The 21,833-nt window shown below is 39.3% G+C and overlaps 1 protein-coding gene across 3 annotated transcripts in view; it reads left to right on the top strand.

The window, feature by feature from the left end:
* The window catches only part of SKAP2 (src kinase associated phosphoprotein 2), a 1,551,387-nt gene that overhangs the window by 731,980 nt on the left and 797,574 nt on the right, over positions 1 to 21,833 (top strand). For all 3 annotated transcript variants that reach the window (XM_044066788.1, XM_044066787.1, XM_044066789.1), the window contains one exon: positions 2,019 to 2,096. In XM_044066788.1, coding sequence (XP_043922723.1) covers positions 2,019 to 2,096 — 78 coding nt within the window. The remainder of the gene's footprint in view (positions 1 to 2,018; positions 2,097 to 21,833) is intronic.

Below are 21,833 nucleotides of genomic sequence, written 5' to 3'. Positions count from 1 at the left end.
TCCTTTTAAATGTTCTTTTTCTGTCTTTTAGTCTTTTTCCAGTACAACTCTTTTTTCTTCTTTTCCTACCTCCCAATTTATTTTTTCATCATCATTTATTTCAAAACCATCTTCCATGTCCTAGTTATTTTTCTTTCTATTTCTACTATTACTGGAAATTCTTCTCTTTGTTTATTTTCTTCTCTTTTTCTTTACTCATATTTTCATTTTTGCAATCCATCCAGAAATGCCCAATTTTGTTATATTTATAACATTTCAATTCACATTTTTTTAGCTGCATGTCCCATTTCCCCACAAATATAACATTTTCTTTTGCCACAGTTAATTATTAAATGTCCTTTGTTTTTCACAAAGAAAATCATGCTTTGAGTTGTCTCCAGTATTTTATGGCACCCCTATTTCCCTCCACATTTATCATTCTTGGTTATATGCATAATTTTTTTCTTTCTAGTTTTAACACAATATTACAGACCTCTTTTGTCATAAATGTTTACAATTTCCACTACTTCTTTACATAAAGTTTTCAAATGTCCTTTCAAAGTCTGTCTTTCTACCTATTTTCGAAATTGTACATAAACATTTGTTTTTTTTTTCCATGGAAAATGCTTTTATCACATAAAGATTACATGGGCTACAGCCTTTCTTTTTTTCATATTCTCCAAGAAAGTTTTCACTGAAAAAAAAAGTCTAAAATATAATGTCACAAAATGACTCTCTGTTAATAAGAGTAAATGCTCCTACCTCATGTGCTTTTACACCCAAAGGAGCTATGAAATTGTCCTGCACTTCATACCTGTCCATTTCTTTGTTGTCTTTACTTTGAATCCTTACCATGCACTTCTGCTATTCATTTTCTTCTGCCTTGTTTTCTGCTGCACCACTTTCTCCTACTTTTACTTTCTCTGCATAAGTTTTCTTTTCCATTGGACCACCATTCTTCAGAATTATGTCTGTGCCCTCCTTTTCTATTTTCTTCATAATGTCCTCCCAGGAAACATCTACTTAATTTTCTGGCTTACTCTGCACTACCATTTCTTCAAGTAAATCATCCTGCATCCCTGCCGACTGGTAGGTTGTAATTTTATATCCATTATTTGCTGACTCATTTCCATCACACAGATTTGTTTGAAAGTTTTTCTGTGAACCCCACACACATTTTCCAGTCTCGATATTTGCTTTTTCTTCCATTTCTTTCACCACTCCCATCATCTCCTTCTCTGTCCATCTGTCTCCCTGTTTCTCTGGGTTGCAGCTGCACCTGGAATGGAAGCAAGAAGTATTCCTCTAAAATTGGTCCCACTCTCAACAGTGATGAGTAGAAGAAGTTTCCCAATGCCTTCACCATATTGCCACTAGTAGTATACATACCACCTCAGATCTCCCCTTAAAACAATTTGTGAGCTTAGTGGTAGTAACCCAGTGAACAAAGCATAGATAGATAAAAAAATAGTTGTTTTTTTGAGTACGATAGTTAGCATTTGCAAGTGGCTATACCCCTCAGTTAATCATAATAATAAAAAAAAAAAAAAGACATGGGTATTGACATTGGTTTTGAGAACTTTTTGGTCACTCTGATGGCATCACTATCTGTCTTTTTACAGTCTGGGAATTCTTAAATTGTAATTGAGTTTATTTTAATCATATTATTGTTGGTATCTCATTAAGTCACACGTTAAACACATCCTTTGAATGACTCTGTAAGGGTTAGTCAGTACCTCATTTCTTGCCATTTTGCCTGAATGCGGAGCATGTGCACCAAATGTTTTTCTAGAAAGCGAACATGTTCACATTGTAGTTAACAGCATGCAGTGTATTTCACCTGGAGTGGCAGGGCCTTTCAGAACAGTAAACAATGAAATGCAGAAATAGACTATGCAAAATGTTTTTGCATGTGAATGTGTATGTGTGCGTGCAATGTTTCTATTTTGGAGGCAGTGCTTATGTATGAATTTATGTATGAATTGATATATTCTGATTGTGAATTATAAAAATGCTTATATTTATTATTTTCTCTCTAGGCCATCAGATGCCCCCCATAGCAGCTCAAGACCTTCCATCTGTTTTTAAAAATGGGTACCTTGAAAAACGCAGAAAAGGTAAACTATTTTTTATACTGCACACACGTTGCTTGTTTATGTATGTTATATATGTGTACTGATAAAGAATGTGCGTTGTCAAGATTAACAGTAAGATCTTAAAAAGAAGTGAGATGCTTTCATAAATAAACTTTTAGTACAGACGGACTCTAATGGTAGAATCACATGACTCACAGTAAGCAGTAGCATTAGCTCCCAGTAGAGATGCTTGCAGTGTAGTCATGTGTATGTGACACATAAATAGAAGAATCACAAGCCTTAACTTTCAGATTAGCAGTTGAAAGAATTGTGCTGTCTAGTCATGAACTGTGTGTGGCCTGGCTTTGTGGCATCTATAATCTTTCCTATTTCATTGACTTAAGGTGGCAGGCATACAAGAAGGAGATACGCTGTACTACTTCAGCTTTATTTATTTTTGTTTGTTTACTTTCATTACATCATAAAGTAGTTCAATTTATATATGGCATTAATACTTAAGATAAATTAATGTGATAAATTAGGTGGTTATCCATTGTCCCTAAAGCATTTGCAGCTGGATTCCTCCATGAAATGCTTTAATAGATTCTTTTTGAAGTCTTTTAGAATGGATATTGATTTGATTTCACTAGACAAATGATTCCAGGAGGCAGGTCCTGGATGGGAAAATTCTTTTTCTCCTACCCTGCCTTTGAAGGAGGTTTGAATAGCATAATATTATGTTTGTGGTTTCTTGGACAGTAGGTTTGTTCCCTGAATGTTAATTTATTTCTTAGAGGTGGACAGTAGCCTTGTTTTAGTACTTTAAAGAGGAGGCAGTTTAGCAGATTTTAAGCGCTCTCAGGTACAGGTAGCCAATGTAGCTGCTTAATGAGACTGCAGTGGTGGATTTGTGAGCCTGCCAGGAGAGGAAATCTAAGTATTTTGTATTATTTGTACATGGTACGGGAAATGCAATGACAGGAAGGGCAGACTGTATTCCAGTGTGGGTAGTAGGATATTCTTAACAATTGTCTTAGCTATGGGCGATAGTAGATGAGAGATCTTCTATAACATAACTTTAGTTTATACAGAATTTTATTTGTAATGTAGTCTGTGTGGGTTGTAAAACAGAAAGATTTGTTAAGAGTTGGCTGTACGTGTTTGCATTCTGTAACACTGAGGATGGTGCTACTCCTAGTGTATTTGAGCATTTCCTACATAGTGATGCATGCTAGGTCAAGGTATGAGCTTTACAGCTGTGATTTTTGTATTGTGATAGTTTGACAAAGAAAAAGGGTGTATGACAATCATTAGACATGTTGCCTGCTTTCTTATGATACATTTAGTGCAGTAGTGGTGCATATTCCTTTGCTAACAATCAAAAGCCAAAGTAAGTATGAGACAGAAAATTGTGCTACTGCAGAGTCTCTGAGTATTACATGATGAACAATGCTGTGTTAGTCTGCTTGTAGTGCTAATATGGGTAAACTGAGTAAATCCAGTAGCTATTTTTAAGGTGCGATATACAGTGCTTGTAAATTAGTTTTTCCTGTTTCAGCCAGATTAATTGCAGATTAGCTGGGGCAGTGTAATTTTTCCAGTGGTATTAGGGTGGCCAGGACAGATAATTTATAGATTTCTAACCATGCAGTTGCTTTGATAACTACTCCCCCTGCTGTTTTTGCCCCATGGTTTAAGACCTAACAGACTATGGATATGTATTGCTTAAAATATGCTTTGAGGTACAGACATTCCTTATAAGGACTTTGTTGCTCTTCCTTGCATCTGCCTGTGGTCCATGTGTTAGTATTTTTTTTGAGCATGCTATGCAAGCAAAAATGATTGACACTGGACGGGACAATTTCTGCTTCATTGAAGGCATATCTCAAGTTTAGTCTCAGCCAGGTCTTTTCCCAGTCAATATAGACCCCCTCCACCAGGGTCGACTGACATAAGAACAGCCATTCCAAGGACATTTTCAGAGGCCCCCTTGAAAGGGCCACAGAAGACAGGCATTCAAAAAGGGGACTGCATGGAGGTTCTTTTGCTAACACTCTGGTAAACACTGTGATGCAGAGAATAGAACATAGGGAAGCAGTTTGTATGAAAAGTGATGCCCATCCAAAGTGAACAAAAATAACATTATTTGTCGATTCCAGGTAATGATATACCAGAAGGAATACATCCTGTCCAGTGGCATCATCCAGGTATACCGTGACACTCTGGAGAATTAATGTGTTAAATGTAGTGTACCAGATGTCCGTAATGAAGTCAGTTAATCACAGATGGAGACAGATCATCATCCCTTTTTAGAATTAAAAGAAGTGGGAGAACAATTTATGGCCTCATTCCAGAGCTGGGTCATTTTCTATGACTCTTTTGAGGAATAGACTGTGGTCTATTTCAGTAGCTCTGCAGAAATGACTTGCCCTCTAGGCAGAGCCCTTTCTAATGGAAGACCTAAAAGATGTAAGATGTAACCATCTGTAATCATGTCAAAAACTCACTGGTCTTTTGCACTAACTCTCCAAGCTGGATTGAACTCAGAATCTGTCTCCCTAATGCACACACGCACGCGCGCGCGCACACACACACACACACACACACACACACACACACACACACACACACACACACACACACACACACACACACACTTCTTACTTCTGCAGGCAAGGTCATTTTTCTTCTAAGTGACTGAGCCATAACAGAGAGTGAAAGTAAGGCTGTATGATGTTTGTTGGGCCTCCTCATCCTGTGAGAGGGTTTCTTCTTCCTGTGCTAGTCTGGCCTGGAAAAAGCAGAAAGGGCTAGTAATGGGATCATGAGCATCTGCTATGGTGGTCAAAACTCGTTTCCCTTTGTAGAAGTTCTCTGCAACTCTTGGGAGGCCTAACCAAAAATTACATACCTTTGAAGATAAATTCAGTATGGCATGCCTGAGCTTTTCCTTAAAGGAGGATGGCCTTAGCCATGCTGTCCTATACAGATACATTCCAGATCCTGCTACCATAGCTGTAGCATCAGTACAGTCAAAATAAATGCAAGTTACATCAACTTCATGAAGTAAATGGATCTAGCCCTAACTGCAACCCATGCAACCAGGGTTTGATTAATGGTCCAGTGCAGAATGAGCTGATGAGGAGATGGCGATGAATAAAGGGTAGTCCTTCTTTCAGAGGTGAGGGTGATAGCACTTGCTATGAAGTGTGAGGATGCCATGCTGCTGGTGCAGAGAAGCTCACATTTGACTGCTTTGAAGACAGCAACCTAGAAGGTGTGTACTACCTTGGAGGCAGGACATAGCCTCATAGTGTCAAACCTAATACTTCTTGAAGGATGTGGTTACAGTTAGGCATGTAATGATGGGACCTTCATCCCATTCTCGGCATGTAGCAGGTACACCAGGGAAGTTAAGACCATCTACAGAAACATTTCATTACTTGTGATACTGATACTCCTGGTTAGCTCAGTCCTCACCTCTGATAATAGCAGAAAGAATGAATGAATGTCACAGTTGGGTGGTCATGGTGACAACTGATGGATAGCAAGGATGGGACAAAAAAGTTATAACAAGCCACATGGAAGGCCATTGAAGAAACCATGACATGGGTCTTGACCAGCTACTTCTTGATCCCAGAATCAGGAAAAAATGGAAGATGTTTCCAGTGCATGAACTGCAAGGGATGACTACAACATGGAACAGTCAAACAAACATAGTTAAGGGACTTAAGCCCCAATATGGGAGAGGGGAAGTGCATCTTGCCTACCCTTTCCAATTCCTTTGACTGCAGGTAATGATGTAAAGTGACTGAAGCTATGGTTTCTGGGAGCTGTGCTGGATTCGAGAGATGACCATGAGAGATGGATGTAGGATACTAGGAGAGGATCTCGCTCCATTTGGGGGGGGGGGGATCTGCTGTCTTGGTAACAGAGGCAGTGCTATGTGGATTTTTTCTTTACTATCTTTGAAGCCTGAAAGCATCCAGATGCAGTGCTGTCTGGATGCTTTCCGGCTAGAAAGACAATATCATTGAGCACAGGTTCCATAGGTGGGATAATCCAAGAGTGCATAAGACAGGCCAATTCATAAAAGTCATCGTCCAGTGGATTTTTTAGAAGGAGGGGTCTTGGAGGTTGAAGGTAAGTGAGACCTCATTAACCTTATGAGTCTCAGAATTAAGAGCATCTTCATCCTCTGAACATCCTTGCCATGGCAGAGGATGAAGGAGATTGTCTCCTCACATAACTCTAAATTCGGCAAGCTCATGCTCAGTAGTCATGTGGTTAGGGGACTGGAAAATGCCACTGTAGGATATGCCCACAGGACTAGGGAAGTCTGAACAAGACCTGGTGCTGTGTTAGGTCATATTCCTTCAGGATGTGCTACCACACATGAGACGAGTTACACCAGACACCAAATAGCAGTTTGATGCTCAGTGTATGGGTATGGATCTGTCCTGAAAGTTCTGGAGGCCTCCGTGTGCCTTGTTTAACCTGACCTAATGAGTGCTGTTGTCACCAGGAGAAGGCCTAGGAAGAAGAGTTCTTTGTCCTGGATGTTATTGCACAACACGTTAGAGGACTTGTAGGCACCTGATGGTTCTGACACTAGTGGAAGCAAGGTCAGGGTTGTGATTAAACCTGTCTTAAACTCTCATCATCCTTTGATGCAAAGGACAGGTGCAAGCCAGATACCCCTCTAGTTAAGAGGGAGCTGGTGAAAAATGAGGATCACAGGGATGTCTTATAAAAGGACTTGCTCCATAAGGCTATAAATATTGTCTACCTTCCTTATCCTATGCCTTCTGTTGCCTTTCCTACAGTGGCCTGGGATGGTATGACAGCATTCCTCGTGATTTCTTAGCTGGCTACTCTCAGAGACTGCCATGTTGTCATATATAAGGCAGGCCTAAAGTGTTTTCAGTCAGTCTTCACGAGGTTGGGTTAAAATGTTGGTGTTAATGCTAGTGCTTGATTTGATGGACTTCTACGTTTATCAATGCAGGTATTGCTCATGATCCGGCAGCAACATGAACACTTCAGTTATTTGTAATTTCTAGGCATTTAACACAGGAACTTTGCAATGAAGAATGTCAAGGTCATAAAAAAACTAATAGGTACAGGAACTAGGGGCCTTTTCCTAGCCTGGCACATGGCATGACCTACAGAAGACACAAGTGCCCCTGATCATGGATATGTAAGCAAAGAACTATCAGTGACATTCAGTGACAAAGAGTACATGATCAACAAGTTAAAATTATAATGCTGTTATTTAAAGTCATCAGCCAAATCATAGAGGGAAATACAAGACATTATTCCTCTTGAATCTGAAGCAGTGTTGGTGAAAGTACTGAAAATATACATTGCTTATTTCAGCACTGATGTCATATATTGGCTTGATGTAACTCATCTGCATATGCTCTGTTTAAGAATACCAGGTGAGTTACATCTGCCCTTCATTAATACCATCTGTAAGGGAATATGATGCTCTCGTAAACTCCCCTTTTCCATCTTTAAAGCAGGTAAGCTGGTTATGGATGGTACCAGCCAACCTTTTATAAATGAAATTAACAGTAAGTACTACATAACCACAGAAGCCGTTATCATATTTCTACATATTAGTGCATGATAAAATGCATTAAGCACATTATAAGTACAGCACTCAACTAGTACACATTAACATTGAAACCGAAGAAATAAACACGTTCTGTTGTAGCAGTTGTATTGTAACATTGACAAGGTTAGCTGAGCATCCACAGTTCAATATGTTATATAACATGTAGTTAGGAACTCAAGTCACCTGCTGCTTGAAGTGCTACACTTTCACCCATATTTTGGGTTTATATCACATAATCAAACTTCCAAAATATCGAACACCAGAAGCTCGAACTTGGAAGTTCGAAATGTGATAACATCAAATGCTCAGAATAGTGAATTTTTTCCCAGGGAAAAAATTTGCTGTTCCGAGAAACACACACACAACACAAGCACACCAAAAATTAAATAATCCACACACACATACACTTTACAAAACCCTACTTCTAAGCCTACACTAAACCATACATACAGTACTACCTATCCACTTACGTTAACCCGCTCCCTAACCCTAAGGTCCGTAACTAACGCACACTTACCCTAAGGAACTATACCTAAACAAACTAAATAATACACACACATGCACAAAACCCTACCTGTAACCCTACAGTAAACCATACATATACAGTACTACCTATCCACTTACCTTAACCTGTTCCCTGACCCTAAGGTCCATAACTATCGCACCACAGTAGAGGAAATATTGAAGCCGCGGAACGGCCCACTGAAATCTTGCCCTAGGCAAGATTTCTATGTTCCGTGCTTTGCTATTTTCCACTTTTGATGTAGTGGTTTCGATATCGTAGCATTCGAAGTTTTGAGACTTCGATGTTACAATATAAACCCCATATTTCATGCATGTGTTGCTGGCCAGTTCCAACCAACCATAGTAAAGATTCTGGATTAAGTTCCAAATTCAACTTTTTTTCCAGCAGAAGCAATCTTCACATAGAATGTAGCTTACCTGATTAACTGTGCCATGATGAAAAGAACCCTTTAAAAACATTTTTCTCTGTTACACTATGTCTCTGTGTATAGCCATTGTGTACAGTGTTTTATGTGTGATTGATAAGTAGATGATAACAAAGATAACCTAGTTCTTATTTTTGCCAGATTAATTTAGCAATGATAGTTAAATTTAGGTTTCTAAAATGTCTGTTTCATGACAGTTGTTTGTTCAGTAGGATTCAGGTAATGTGAAGCATAACAGTTTTGCTTCAGAATTGGGTTGATAGTTCTGGATGAAGTAAATAGCCTGTAAACTAAACAATCAGTTCATAAAGTATACCTGCAGTCATTTTAATCTTCCTCCGTATGCCTTAAATGCTTTGCATTACCAAGAAGTAAGAGCTATGTGAGTAATGACCATGCCGGGTAATCTTTCAGATGGATAAGGCAATCAAGTCTGCTTTGTCTGGTAGGTATATACTTGGATTCTACTCTTAAGAGCCCTCTGAATGGCTAGTCTTTTTCTTGGTCAGTTGAGCTCATGCTTCCCTGCCAGTGGCATTTGTGACCTTGTTACACATGTCACTGTATCTCTGCACAGGAGCATAGCAACTTCAGAATCTGCAGTTTTGTCCTCATCAGATGGCTAGAATAGACTAAAATAGCATAAAATGGAAAAATAACTGTAATGCTCATTATAGGACCAGAGAGTTGAGATCTGTCTTGCATAGCACAAGGTGGATCATGGAAGGAAAAAAGTACTCCAAAGCGAGTCCCTTTGAAACTCATCTGGTAACATTAAGTATTTAATTATCTGTAGTATCTTTCTCTGAAGGGTTCTCTACAGTAGGTCTACAACTAGATAGAATCCAAAGATCTACAAAGAATTTCACAAAATCTAAGATAAAAATCAAAAAGGCTGTTTAATGAATCAGAGAAGGCTAAACCATGTAACACAGATGCTCCAAATTACATCTACTCCTTACATGGAAACCCTGCAAGTAGCTTGTGAATGCAGCCACTCCAGAAGAGAAAAAGGTCACAGGAATACTTGCCGTTAGTCATTAAGCAGACTGAAAGAAAAGGCCCACATAGCTTTCTCAGTTCTATCAGTTAGCTGTTGAACACAGAAAAGAAGGGCAGCTCCAGTACCCTAACTGTTGACCATTATAATGGTATAGTGAAAAATGGATGAAAAAAAAAAACGTTTCATAGAAATAGAAACATCAAATATTGAGCCATTTATCTTAAAGGGCAGATAGTTGATTTAAAAAAAAATGGACAGAGGTGTTCTTTGCATTGTTTATCATTGTGGTAGTGCTATCTCTTGGGATGTCTGCACCAGGAGTTCTAGCATCTGACCCAGCTTCCAAAGTTTTTCACTCTCCGCCTTCTTGACCGTGTAGACACCCTCCTACCTGGATGTCTGGACACCTGCACCTATGGTATAAGAGGAACACCTGGCTGCACCATTTTTAGCTCTTTTTTTATGCAGTTCAAAAAAGGAAGACCCAGAGTTAATGCAAGTACCACTCATCATCAGATCGCCAATTCTGCCTGCTTCCCAAATGTAGATAAGATCAAGTTAGGTAACCATCTGTTGTTAACTTGCCTGTTTACTGTGTTGTGACTTTAGGATGTCACTTATTGCTGTGGTTTGTTGTAGGTTGCTAGTTGTTAGGAGTCATATTAAATGTCATTTTTTAAAAGTGACTAAGCTCATCTCTTGTAATAAACAAATTCCCTGCCTAGACTTTTATAGAAAGTATGTATTTTGTGTCAGTGTTTATTTTCTTTGGCCACAGAGCATAACATTGCCTATTATTGTCATTTTGTGAAGATCAACAGATGGAGTGCAAAGGATCTCGTTGACTGTTTAAGTCAAAAAAGGCTATGTACCTTGTCTAGGGATGTCATGATATCTGCCAGATTGTCAATGGGTACTTAATATTAATAAAAAACAGAGATCCCTTGCAAGAAGGACTCCTGAGGACTAATGACATACCAATCTAGTCCCAGGGCCCCATAAACTCAAGGGTATTGAGTCTGATGAGGTGCTTTCATGGTCCCTGTGCCAGATGCTTACTTGAACCTAGGACACTGGCAATGCTCCTCCAGAAGCTGGCACTCTGTCAGTGGAAAGTACATCCTTCTGAGCTAAAGCCCTTCAGATGTAAGTCATTGTGAATACTTCCCCACAGTGATCTGGTTCTGATGGCTGTATGCTGATAACTGAAGGCAAACGCACTCAGTTCTTGTATATAAAGATAACTGCTGCTCCTTACTAAAGTTATTTGTGTCCATCCAACATCACAATCCGAGATTTCTAAGGAGACCACCACCACTAGGAACAGGTCCAAGATGCACAAACCTCAGACATCTGCCATTTTACCAGAGCCTGAGCTAGGAGGGTTTCACCCCTCTCCCTTTCAGAATATGAATACATATAGATATTGTTTATAATAAATTTCATATTTTCCTTAAGAACTTAAAGTTTCTCATAGCTCATCTTTGTCAGGGTTCCCCAGCCAAAAAATGAAGAGGAAAACATCCATGCTGTGAATAATCTGATTCTTCAGACTCAGAAGTGGATGAATTGGCTAATGCAGATTAGATATTCTACCTTATCTGTTGCATGACTGACAATTAGGACTACTTATTCTTTGCCTCCTCAGTGGAAGATTTCTCATTTGGGACACCCTAAGTGGAATGAAAGATGATTTCAAGTTAGAAACCAGGGATTATTTGGACACCGAGAGAAGATACAGATAACTTCTGGGTTTAGTGGAACCAAACCCTTCATTATTCCTGTAGTTAACAAAGCCATGGAGGATGCCCCCCCCCCCAGCTGCCAGGAATTCTGATAATTTCTATAGTGCTGTGGGCTTCTGTAAATGTATGAAAACCCAGGTATTGATCCAGCTGTAGTCTTTATGGACAGGAAAAGATTGTCTGGTGTTCTAACCAAAAATCCCATCCCTGGTGACATGGGATAAAAGAGTACTTGACTGATTTTGGTAATAAAGTTTACACCTCTGTTACTCTGGTTTTCTGGGTTCCAAATTGTAAAACTTGTATGTTCGTTCCAAAAGGCTCTCCTGCCCAACTTAAGAGAAAGTGGGGGAGATAAAAGACAATATCCTGATAACTTAAATGATGGATCTTTACAACTCCTTCTCCAGGTTGGCAAACAGTGTAAATGTGGTTATGATGCAGTTGGTGCATTGTACATAGTTGTAGTTATAGGCTTAGCTATGAAGAGACATGCTTGGTTGAGGACACATCCCTGTCAAATCATAGGAAGGCTCAGTTGTTTATGCAGTCACAGCCTGCTTGCCTTTGGATTCCCCTCCTTTTACTCCTCATTGCCCGTAAAACAGTTCCTCAGACAAGTCCTCCACTTCAGAGCTTCTGAGAAAAACTCCTAAACCTTGGGACCTCAGCTATGCGCTTGAAAAAGTCACCATTTCAACCAGCAACCACAGCACCTCTAAAAGTCCTGAGGTGGAAAGCTACCTTTGTAGTAGCCATAAGATTTGCCAGAATGATTTCTGAATTGCAGGCCTTAAATGCAATCAGCCTTCCTCAATTTCCACAAGGACAGGGTTGCCTTTTGCACCAACAACCTAACCTCCATCCCCAGAGTTGTGACAGAAGGTACTCTTAATCAGACAAGTGGCCATCCAGTGTTTTACACTTCACCATACTCCACAAAGCAAAGGTAAAAGGATTCTGCATATCTGGGATGTGCATAGGCAGCTGAAAGTTTATTTAGCGAAGACTGAAGAAGTAAGAAAAAACAGACAAGCTACTTTATACCCTTTGCAGAGAGTAAGAACAGGCCTGTGTCCAAACTAAATATCTTCAAAATATCTAGACCAGTGTATTGCATTTTGTTATTCTTTCTGGAGAATATTTGCTCAGTGGCATGTCAGGGAACACACTGCTAGGGCAGCAGCAGCAACAAAATACTTTCTTAGGGGGTTTAGTACCCAGACCATCTTGGAACCATCTGTGTGGTAGTTTATTCATACTTTTTGCCAAACCCTACATCCTGACTGCAACAGTGAAAGTACTTGAACACCTTCCTAAACAACTGTATTTTCCTTCATTTGCGTCCAAAAAAGACAGTCTACCTCCAAAATTGTCCTACCTATCAGAGTTATGCCAAATTTCTACCCTTCTTTAGGTTTGGATGTGATATGATGACATAAATCTGCACACTACGTTTTGAAGTTTAAAGTCCAGACATGAAGCTTTGCTGAAGGGATTTGTAACATGCCTTCAGACTGCAAACTGTGAGAGAAGGGGAAACCAGTCTGCTTGAATGAAGTAAGTCTACTGGCAGGCAGCCATTGCATTTTACAGAATGAGCTAAGATCTTAAGTAAAGAAAATTTCCATTTCCAAGGGCTAGTATATTATTTACTCGTATTATCTACTTGTATGGAGGCAGCAGAACATGAAAAAGACAATGCTCCCCATCTGATGAACAGATCTGTCAATGCTAGGTTATTGCCACATTTCTATCAACTCACAACAGGGGATGTAAAAGCATGCTTCCATTGTCTATTAAGACATGCACAACTGTATAATTACCTAACCTCAACAGAAGTCATTTTGACCTCACAGTGTTCCTCAGGTCACATGGAGTCCACCACATAGCCCTTTACTGCAGGAATTTTATGGACAAGCACTTTGTGAAGCTTCTCCACCTGCTTTGCATTATAGCCTTTTCAAAGTAGGGTTCCTGCTCCACCAAGAAGGACAGTGTTGTGACCACTTGCTCTTGGCAAATTGAACAGGTTCACCAGTCTGTGAAGCAATGGAAGGGATCCTACACCAAGAGCGACTCTTGAAAGATAATATTGACTTTACAACCAATTAAAGTTCACCATCCTAAGATGCATCCTCTTACAAAGGCACATTAGATGTGCAGTGAATCCCACAATTGCCATCCTTCTCAGCAAGCAACAAGAATCAAAGTCAGGCCAAAAATATAATCTTTCTTCTTCCTCAAAATTCATTCTCTTCCTTCCTTGGACATGATCTAAATCTAGCAATGAGTCTTTTTCTTTGTCTTCCTGTTTGGTTCCAGAAAACACCAGATGCTTGAGTGTTGGGTATCTTCCAGACTGGTTACAGATGGATACCTGGACTCCTTTTCCCCAAGATCAGGAGTTCCTTTTCATCCACAATCTCTTCCCTCCCACTAACACAATTTAATGAAAAGAATGAAAATGGTAAGCTTCTTGCATCTGCAAAGTTATTAGTTCATGTTTTTTTCCCATTTTCAGATGCTTTTCAGTGGAAGATGAGAAATCTGCAGGGCAGGCAGATGGCCAGGGGAAAGTCTGTACATCTTGTTATGACTGAAATTTACAAATAATCTTTTATGCACTTACAAAGTTGTTCTCTGTTTTTTTTTCTCATTGCTCACTGCTTTTTTTTTTAGAAATGAGCTATCTGTAGATGCAAGCAATTAATCTTGAGAGTTCTGAACATTCTCTGCTGATAGAAAGACAGCATTTAAAGGTATAATAGCAGGCAGTTCTGTAAAAAATAAAGTTTAAAACTGTGGGAAGTGAGCAAATAGCACTAACCTCCCCAGAAGTCTTTATACTTTAATCCATTTAATGGAGCAGTGTGCAATTTACTTTATTTATTTACAGATATCCATTGCACTTTTTCTTCTGGCTCAAAGCTCTTGTTTTGTGAAAACATGCAAGCTGTTTTTTTCACATTGGGGGTAGAAGTAAGAAAAAAAAACAGATAGCAATTAGTGCAAGTGGGAACACAGGCTATAACCTGAACTTTAGCATGGATAACCGTAATTTTTTAATTAGGTTACGCCTGTGGCTACAACCTTCAATTTGCGTCAAGTGCATCTGGAGGGATAAACTTAATTTGTTGAGAATGTATATAGTTCAGTGTGTTTTAACTTAGAACACACACATGTGCACTTATATAGTTTTGTGTTTGTTCTAAGTTAAAAGGAGATGGAGGTTCTAAAATGTATTTATTTTATGTATTTATTTATTTTGTTTCCAGAAGTAAAACAACTTGAATATGTGATATAGGTTTAAATGGAGATGGGAAGAAGCAACTGCTTAAAAGATTAACCTACCAAACAGTATGTGTGTACGTAAGACAAAAGTTGGAAATGAACATCTAAAAGAATTGTCATGTATAATAGGTGGGAGTAATAACTTTCTATAATAATGGCTACCTGTCCATATTATCATGTAGCTTAACTGGCCTTACAAGTATTAAGAAAAAGCAAATAGTATTGAATTATATTAATAAGTGTAATGTGCAGAAAGGATCTCAGGATGGACATTCAGCAGAATGTTAGGGACAAAGGAAAAGTGGTGTAATCCTACAGATTTACTAGAAGGACTCATATAGTGGCAGAAGAGTAAAACGAACAACAATGGTAGATATGTAGTAACAAGGCATGGTTGGCAAGGGGGAAAGATTGCATTAGCATTTATTTATGTTCCAGCAAAAAACTGATGTTATTAAGCTTAAGAAAAGTTTGGAAGAAGAATCTGCTTTCACCAGGGAATATTATTAATTGGAGGAGAATTGAACTTGATTTGCAATATTAAAGATCAATGGGACATAGAAGGGAATATATAACAAAAGAGGGTATGTTTTTGAAGGAATATATGAGAATGTTTGGAATGGAATATGTGAATTCAGTGGTAGAAACTTGGGAAGAATTTGCATATTATTTCCTAAGGTACCATAACTAGGCTAGACTGGATAGAAATTATATTTCACAGGAGAATGTTATTTAATTGAAAGCTTTTAACATATATCAAACTATTTCAGATCATACTCCAGTAAAAACTAAGATAAAGATGCAGGATATTGAAGTAAAAATGAGAAGAGAGGAATTTAAAGAATGGGCTGTGGATATAATACAAGATTTATTAGTTAAGTTATTTTTTTTTTCAGAAGCAGTAGCTAGTGAATGAAATTAAATGAAAATGGAATTTAAACTAGGGTAGAAGTAAAAGGAAGAGATAAGTAATGGTAATCATTTAGAGGGGCTGACAATTGTTCAAGTATTACAGAATAAGGGAAATCTCACAAAGGAAGAGGAGCAAATGCTGAGTGCTAAAGGGAAAATAAAGGAGCATTTGGATAAGATGCATGAGGTTAGAAAGGTTGCTGTTAAGTGGCTATGTTTTGATAGCAAGCACAGACCATTAAGACTTTTAGGACTACAACTTAGGCAACAGAAAGTATAAAGGGTGGTCACCATACTTGGGGAGCCTTTTACAAGAAAAGTTACCAGAGATCCTATAGAGGTATTAGAGATGTTTTGGAAAGTTTATGAAAATTTGCATAAATCCATCAGCAGAGAAGTCTCCAGGAACAAAGTTCTTGTGGAAGTTTATAAGTTAAGAGGGAAGAAAATAATAACGATCTTGAAAGATTTTGTTTAACAGCATTTTAAAAGGAGGGGAAGCAGCAGCATCTTTGAAAAATGTGTCAGTATTGTCTAAAGAGGGTAAAGACTCAGACCCAGCTTCATATATACTTGTTTTAATTTTAAACCATGATTATAGTGTTTTATACTATGTTTTAGTCCATTTAGTTTTCTGTACAGTTCAAGAATATTTTTATCAAATAGAGAAGTTGTGAACAGTATTTAATAAAGAGTTGAAAGAATTTATTTCAGATGAGAAGAGGACAGATAAGTAGGATAAGCTGATTTTCCCATAGAACAGGGATGTTTAGGATTGCCTGATTTGAATAGATACTTTAGAAGTAGGCAGTTGAAACTCATGTAAGTAACACAAGTAGAAGATTATAAATTGGAGTCGAAAGGGTTGATGAAACATGGGGGAAGTTCGAGAAATAAAGGGAGAGTATGATTTACAGCCATAAAGAATGCTATATTCGTAAAGTAGCAAGAAGTGTTCTAAGAACTAAACCAGCACAAGAGCAAAGGAGGAGAATTTGCTAATTTGGATGACTGGAAGTAGGAGTTATAGAAAATAGGCAAGAGAGGAAAGCAACTTACTGGAGAAAATTGGCAAAGAAACCAACATATTGGGAGCAAATAACTAAAGAGGGGGAAAAGGTAATGGAGTGGGATGAGGCCATACAAAAATTTGTTTATCAGGTTAGAGGCTGCCTTCTCTATTAGGGATTGATATCAAAGTATAGATAAAGAGAAAGATATATGGGAGTGCTAAGTGAAAGACCAGCTTATTAGAATTCTTTCTTGAGTCTAGAATAGAAGCTACTGTTAAAAAGTGGATAATTAATAGGACGTAAAATATTGTGTGATAGCTATTAAAAGCAGTCAGATGAAGTTAGAAAAGATTGGAAAGGCAATTTACGAAGGAGCAATGGGAGGGCATCTGCATGGCTTCCAGAAATGCAACGAAGTCCAGAAGGTTTAGATTTTTGCTTGGAAGTGTTTACATAGGTATTGTTATGATATTTTTTATAACCAAATCAGACTTAGTGAATTTTTCCTCAAGTAGATAGCAAATGCTGGAGGTGTGATGTGACAGAGAGAGGAAATTGGAATACGTTTCTTTTGGAGCACCTCAGTATAGTAACTTATCAAGTAGTGCAGCAGACTAATGTAGAGGTTTTTAACAAGGGTGCATGGTTCAAATCCTTTTTCCCTATATATTTTTCTTGTCGACATTTGTTTATTTTAAAACTCACTCCCTGGTGGTTCAGAGGACTAAAATCCTCAGTGGGAGGTGGGAACGTATGTAGTTTGGGTCTGCTTAGTGCCTTTTAAGGCATGTTAATTTTCCCTGATGTCTAGTGGTTTCCATCACCTTTGTTGCATATGTGTCCCTGGTGTCTAGTGTTCCCCTTACACCCGTATTCCCTTTCTGTTTATGTGCCACTAGTCATGAGAAGTAACGTTCATCTCTGGTGTCTAGTGCTTTCCCCCACTCCCAAACTGTGAAAGTGCTATCAAGCCACAAGAAATAATAGGTGTCCTTGGTGTCTATTTTTCTCCTTCCCCTGATCCTCATACTGTGGAATTCCTGTTAAAGCAAGAGAAGTAACAGATATCGCTGGCGTCTAGCTGTCTCTCTGACCCAGTGTTGCAAACTCTACTCATTTGTCTAAGGGTGTGTGAAAGTGTGACAGCTAGCACACACACACACACACACACACACACACACACACACACACACACACAAACACACTCACCTAAGCCATCACTACCCCCTACCGCTACCTCCCAGGCAGACACACACTCACATGTGCAGTCATTCACATACACATCTCCTAACCTTGCCTTACCACAAAATTCTCCAGCACATAACCTCTACTGCAGTAGATGAAAACAGCTAAAACATGGTGTGTAGATGGCTTGGAGACAGTTCCGGGGGGGGGGTGGGGGGTTATATGGTTAATTTAGCATATGCTTTTCCCCACAACTACTTCATTAACATGTCACATGGCTGATGCAGTGTTTGTATGTTTTCCAGAAAGCTTGTTTTTTTTCTTCAGCATAGGCCTTTGAAGGCCTCTCCTCCTGTTCTGAATGTGGTGGAAGATGTTTTGCAGAGGCTTCTCAATCCTGATTCTTTTGCTCCCTGCCCCAGTTAAACCGGATAGGTACTATAGGTGCCTGAAAGCTATAAGTATCTTTAAGAGTCCTAGGGCAGGACCCCGAAACCTCCTCTCAGGGGCCTAGTGGTGAAGCCTCTGTTGTTAAAAAATCCTTCCCTCCTGGATAAAGAGGCAAGGGCTTTGATAGATGGGATTGGCCTACTATATCCTTATGATTCCAGTCTAGGGGTTAGGGCGGTCCGGGGGTGGGGGCAGAGAGGCAGCAGCTCAGGACAGGAGGACAGGAGTCTCACCTGCTCACTTCTGCAGAGGCAGGGTCAGTCAGTTCGTCCCAGACCCAGCAGAGACTCTTGCTCCTGCCAGTACACATTCTCGCCTCCTGGCACACCTTTGGGAAGGCTGTGTCTTTTCAAAGAAAAATGGGATTTAATTACCCAAGACAGATGGGTTCTGGATATCATTCACCACGCCATGCCAGACTTCCTCTACAAAGAAAAGAGGCTCACAAGCAAATTTTCTGTTTGTTCCACATAGGGGGGATTCCAGCCAGTTCCTGTGCCAGAAGGGGCCTAGGATTTTATTCTGGTTCTGGCTACTTCTATATAAACTCTATCTCAACCTAATCCTCATCTGGCCTTAAAGGAAGACCTGAAACTCGAAAAGGAAGACCTTCTACAGCATTTGGATTATGATGTATAGGGTATTCTGGATGCCTAATAGGTAGTAGTCTCAAGACATGTGAGAAGTAGTGTAGGACTGAATACAGACATGTGTTGGCCTTGTGATGCAGCTTTACAAAGAATCTTTAAACCTTTAACCATCAAAAATCTCTTCTAGTCCTGGCCTTCCTCTCAAGGACAGTTCTTCAAGCCTGCTCACTCATGGACAGTCGCCTAATTCAGGGTTCATGGCATCTTGTATTCTGCCATGCCCAATATGCAATGGCTGCTCAAAAATGCTACAGTACAAAATCAAATGTATGGACACAGCACTGCCTCAAAATAATAATTAATTCAAAAGGAATTTTTGGCATGGGCCTTGTGGAATGTCACCTAAACAAGGGACTCTCTGTGACCCGAGGCCAGAGGCGAAGTCAGATTCTAACGACAGATGCCAGAGACACATTTTGGGCTTGGGGAGCCCATCTAAATGGAAAGTGGATACAAGACAAGACAAGTGGCCTGCCAGACTACAGCATCTACATATCAGAGATGTTAGCAGTCAGTTGTTGCAGTTAATGGCTTTCAAGTTACTTCTTCCAGGGCAGGTGTTGATTCTCTAAGACAACACAACACATCATGTGGTACATCAACAAACAAGGGGGAAATCACATCTTACCCATTGTGCAGGCAAGCAATGATTTTATGGGAGACTCAACTAACTTTCGCCGCAAGGTTCGGAGCCCTTAGCAGATGTGTTAGACAGACAAATCATGGATCAAATGGACATGGAAACTGAAAACTGGATTTCATGTATTTCAAAAAAACAGTGTCAAGGGGAACTATAGATCATAGATTCTCCACTAAACCACTAAACCACCCCAGTGCCAAAGTTTTGCACAAATCACACAGCACAGCTTGGATGGAAAGTGGATTTTCTTTCAAAAGAAAATCTTCATGTTTATTTTTTCACCCTCTCCTCCTCTCCCCAAATTCTAAAGGAGTCAGAGACAACACAAGCCAAGGATGATTTTTAAAGATTCCAGATTTGGCCTCAGCACTGGTACACCCATTAGGTCTGGTAAGGAAGCCTCCATGGCCTTCTTTACCCTTGATTCCCACCTGTTGTCTCAGAGAGGGGACACCACCTGCTCAATGTCGCTTCAATCTCTCATCTAACAGCCTGGCATATTCTGTTTTGAAAGACAGCAGGTCTCAACTTCCTCAACAAGTTTTAAATGTGATTATGGGAAGGGGTCTCATGGCGGCCCTAGCCTTTTTTTTTTTTTAAGATTTGATGCTGCATTACTCAATCCTCTTTCTTTATCCCTAGTCCTTTCTAAGGTGGTTTGTTACCAAGCTTAAACCAAGCTATTCATTTTTTTTTGCCCACCCCCAAAATCAAAGGAAGGAAAAAGTTTTTACTTTAGATGTACACAGGTAGGCAATTGCATATATTTTGAGCAGGACTAAGGATTTTAGGCAGTCTTTTTCCTGCAGAAGCTTCATGTTATGGCTGTCTCTGGATTGAAAAGGTTACCTCGAGGTGTATACATCTTGGTGATTTGTATGAATTCCCCCCATAGTTTAAAAAAGGTGTTTAAAAAAGATTCTAAGCTACATATCTTCAGTTCTAATGGTCTCTTTAGTCAGTTTACACATGTGGAAATTTCAGTGATACCTGAAATCAGTGTTGAGTGAACACCACATCCTCTTTCCTTCCAGATTCCTCTTCTTTCCTTTATCATGTAGGAACTGTCGTTTTGGATGGACCAAATGGTACTGCATCCATGCCTTCCAGTCTCTTCTCCAACCTCTTCTTAGTCTGCAACCATGAATGCTTCAGATTTAGCTTGGGGTCTGTGTCCAGGAGAACCAAAGTGCAGGTCTCTGCCATTATGAGATGAAGAAACATTTCAACATAAAGGAAATAGTTGCTCTGATAAATGCTCTGAAACCCATTCATGATTTTTAGACTCCAAGACTTCTTCAGGTAATCACATACAACACAGTTGTGATGTGGTCTATAAAAAAATAAGGGGGAACATGGTCCTACCCTCTCTGCAGACTAGCCATGTTAGCTTGGGAACTTTCAAGATAGCACAGTTTAACTCTTCAAGCTTCTTACATTCCATCAGAGCAGAACATTGTGTTCAACAGTCTGAGCTTATCTAGAACAGACCTCTGGGAATGGAAGTTAAACTCTGGGGATTCCAGGACATAATCTGAATATGGGCAACTCCTCAAACAAATCTGTTTGCCTTCATTCACAACAGACAACTCAAGAAGTTCTATTTCAGGATTCTCTGACCAAAAGCTAGAAGAAAGACGCATTTTCCTTTCCATGCACAAGAGTGTTCCTTTATGCATTTCTACCATTTTCTTTAATAACCAGAGATCTTTTAAAGATCCAGATGGACACTCTGAAGATGGTCTTGGTAACTTCCTTTGGGCCTAGGCAACATTGGTTTTCCCTTCTCTTGAAAATGGCCAAGGGCAATTACCATGACCTTTCTCACAGGATGGATCTGCTTACATAGAACAATGGATCACTGGGCCACTCCAACCCCCAAGAGCTTCATCTGCCTACTTGGATGATAGAATTATGATTCCATTATGACAACTTTTTTTTGAGGATGGGCAGCAGGTATTAAAGAATGCTAAAAAAACTGCTACTAGAAAATCTTGTATAGCTAAATGGAAGAGATTTTCTGTTTGGTGCCAAATGAAGAACCAGGATTCTTACAAGGTAGATGCTCCTATGGTTCTGCATTAATTGTGTGAATTGCTTGGCTCACTTGTGTGAATTTCTTTGCTCAGACCTTTCCTATTGTGTTAAAATTCATCTGTCAGTCATTTTTGCTTAACCTACCTTTGGATTACAGCCCCACCATTTCTTTCTTATTTCAGGTAAAGCAATTTCTGAAAAGGGTTTTACATATTTGGCCACAAGAAAACAGGTGACTTTTTCTGAGAATCTTAATTTTGTTCTAAAGAAACTCACCATT

Source organism: Protopterus annectens, chromosome 3.part1 (genome assembly GCF_019279795.1).
Source record: "Protopterus annectens isolate FY-2018-M chromosome 3.part1, PAN1.0, whole genome shotgun sequence".
NCBI lineage: Eukaryota > Metazoa > Chordata > Ceratodontiformes > Protopteridae > Protopterus > Protopterus annectens.
Note: the sequence above shows the minus strand (reverse complement) of the source record. Positions and strands in the feature narration are given on the sequence as shown.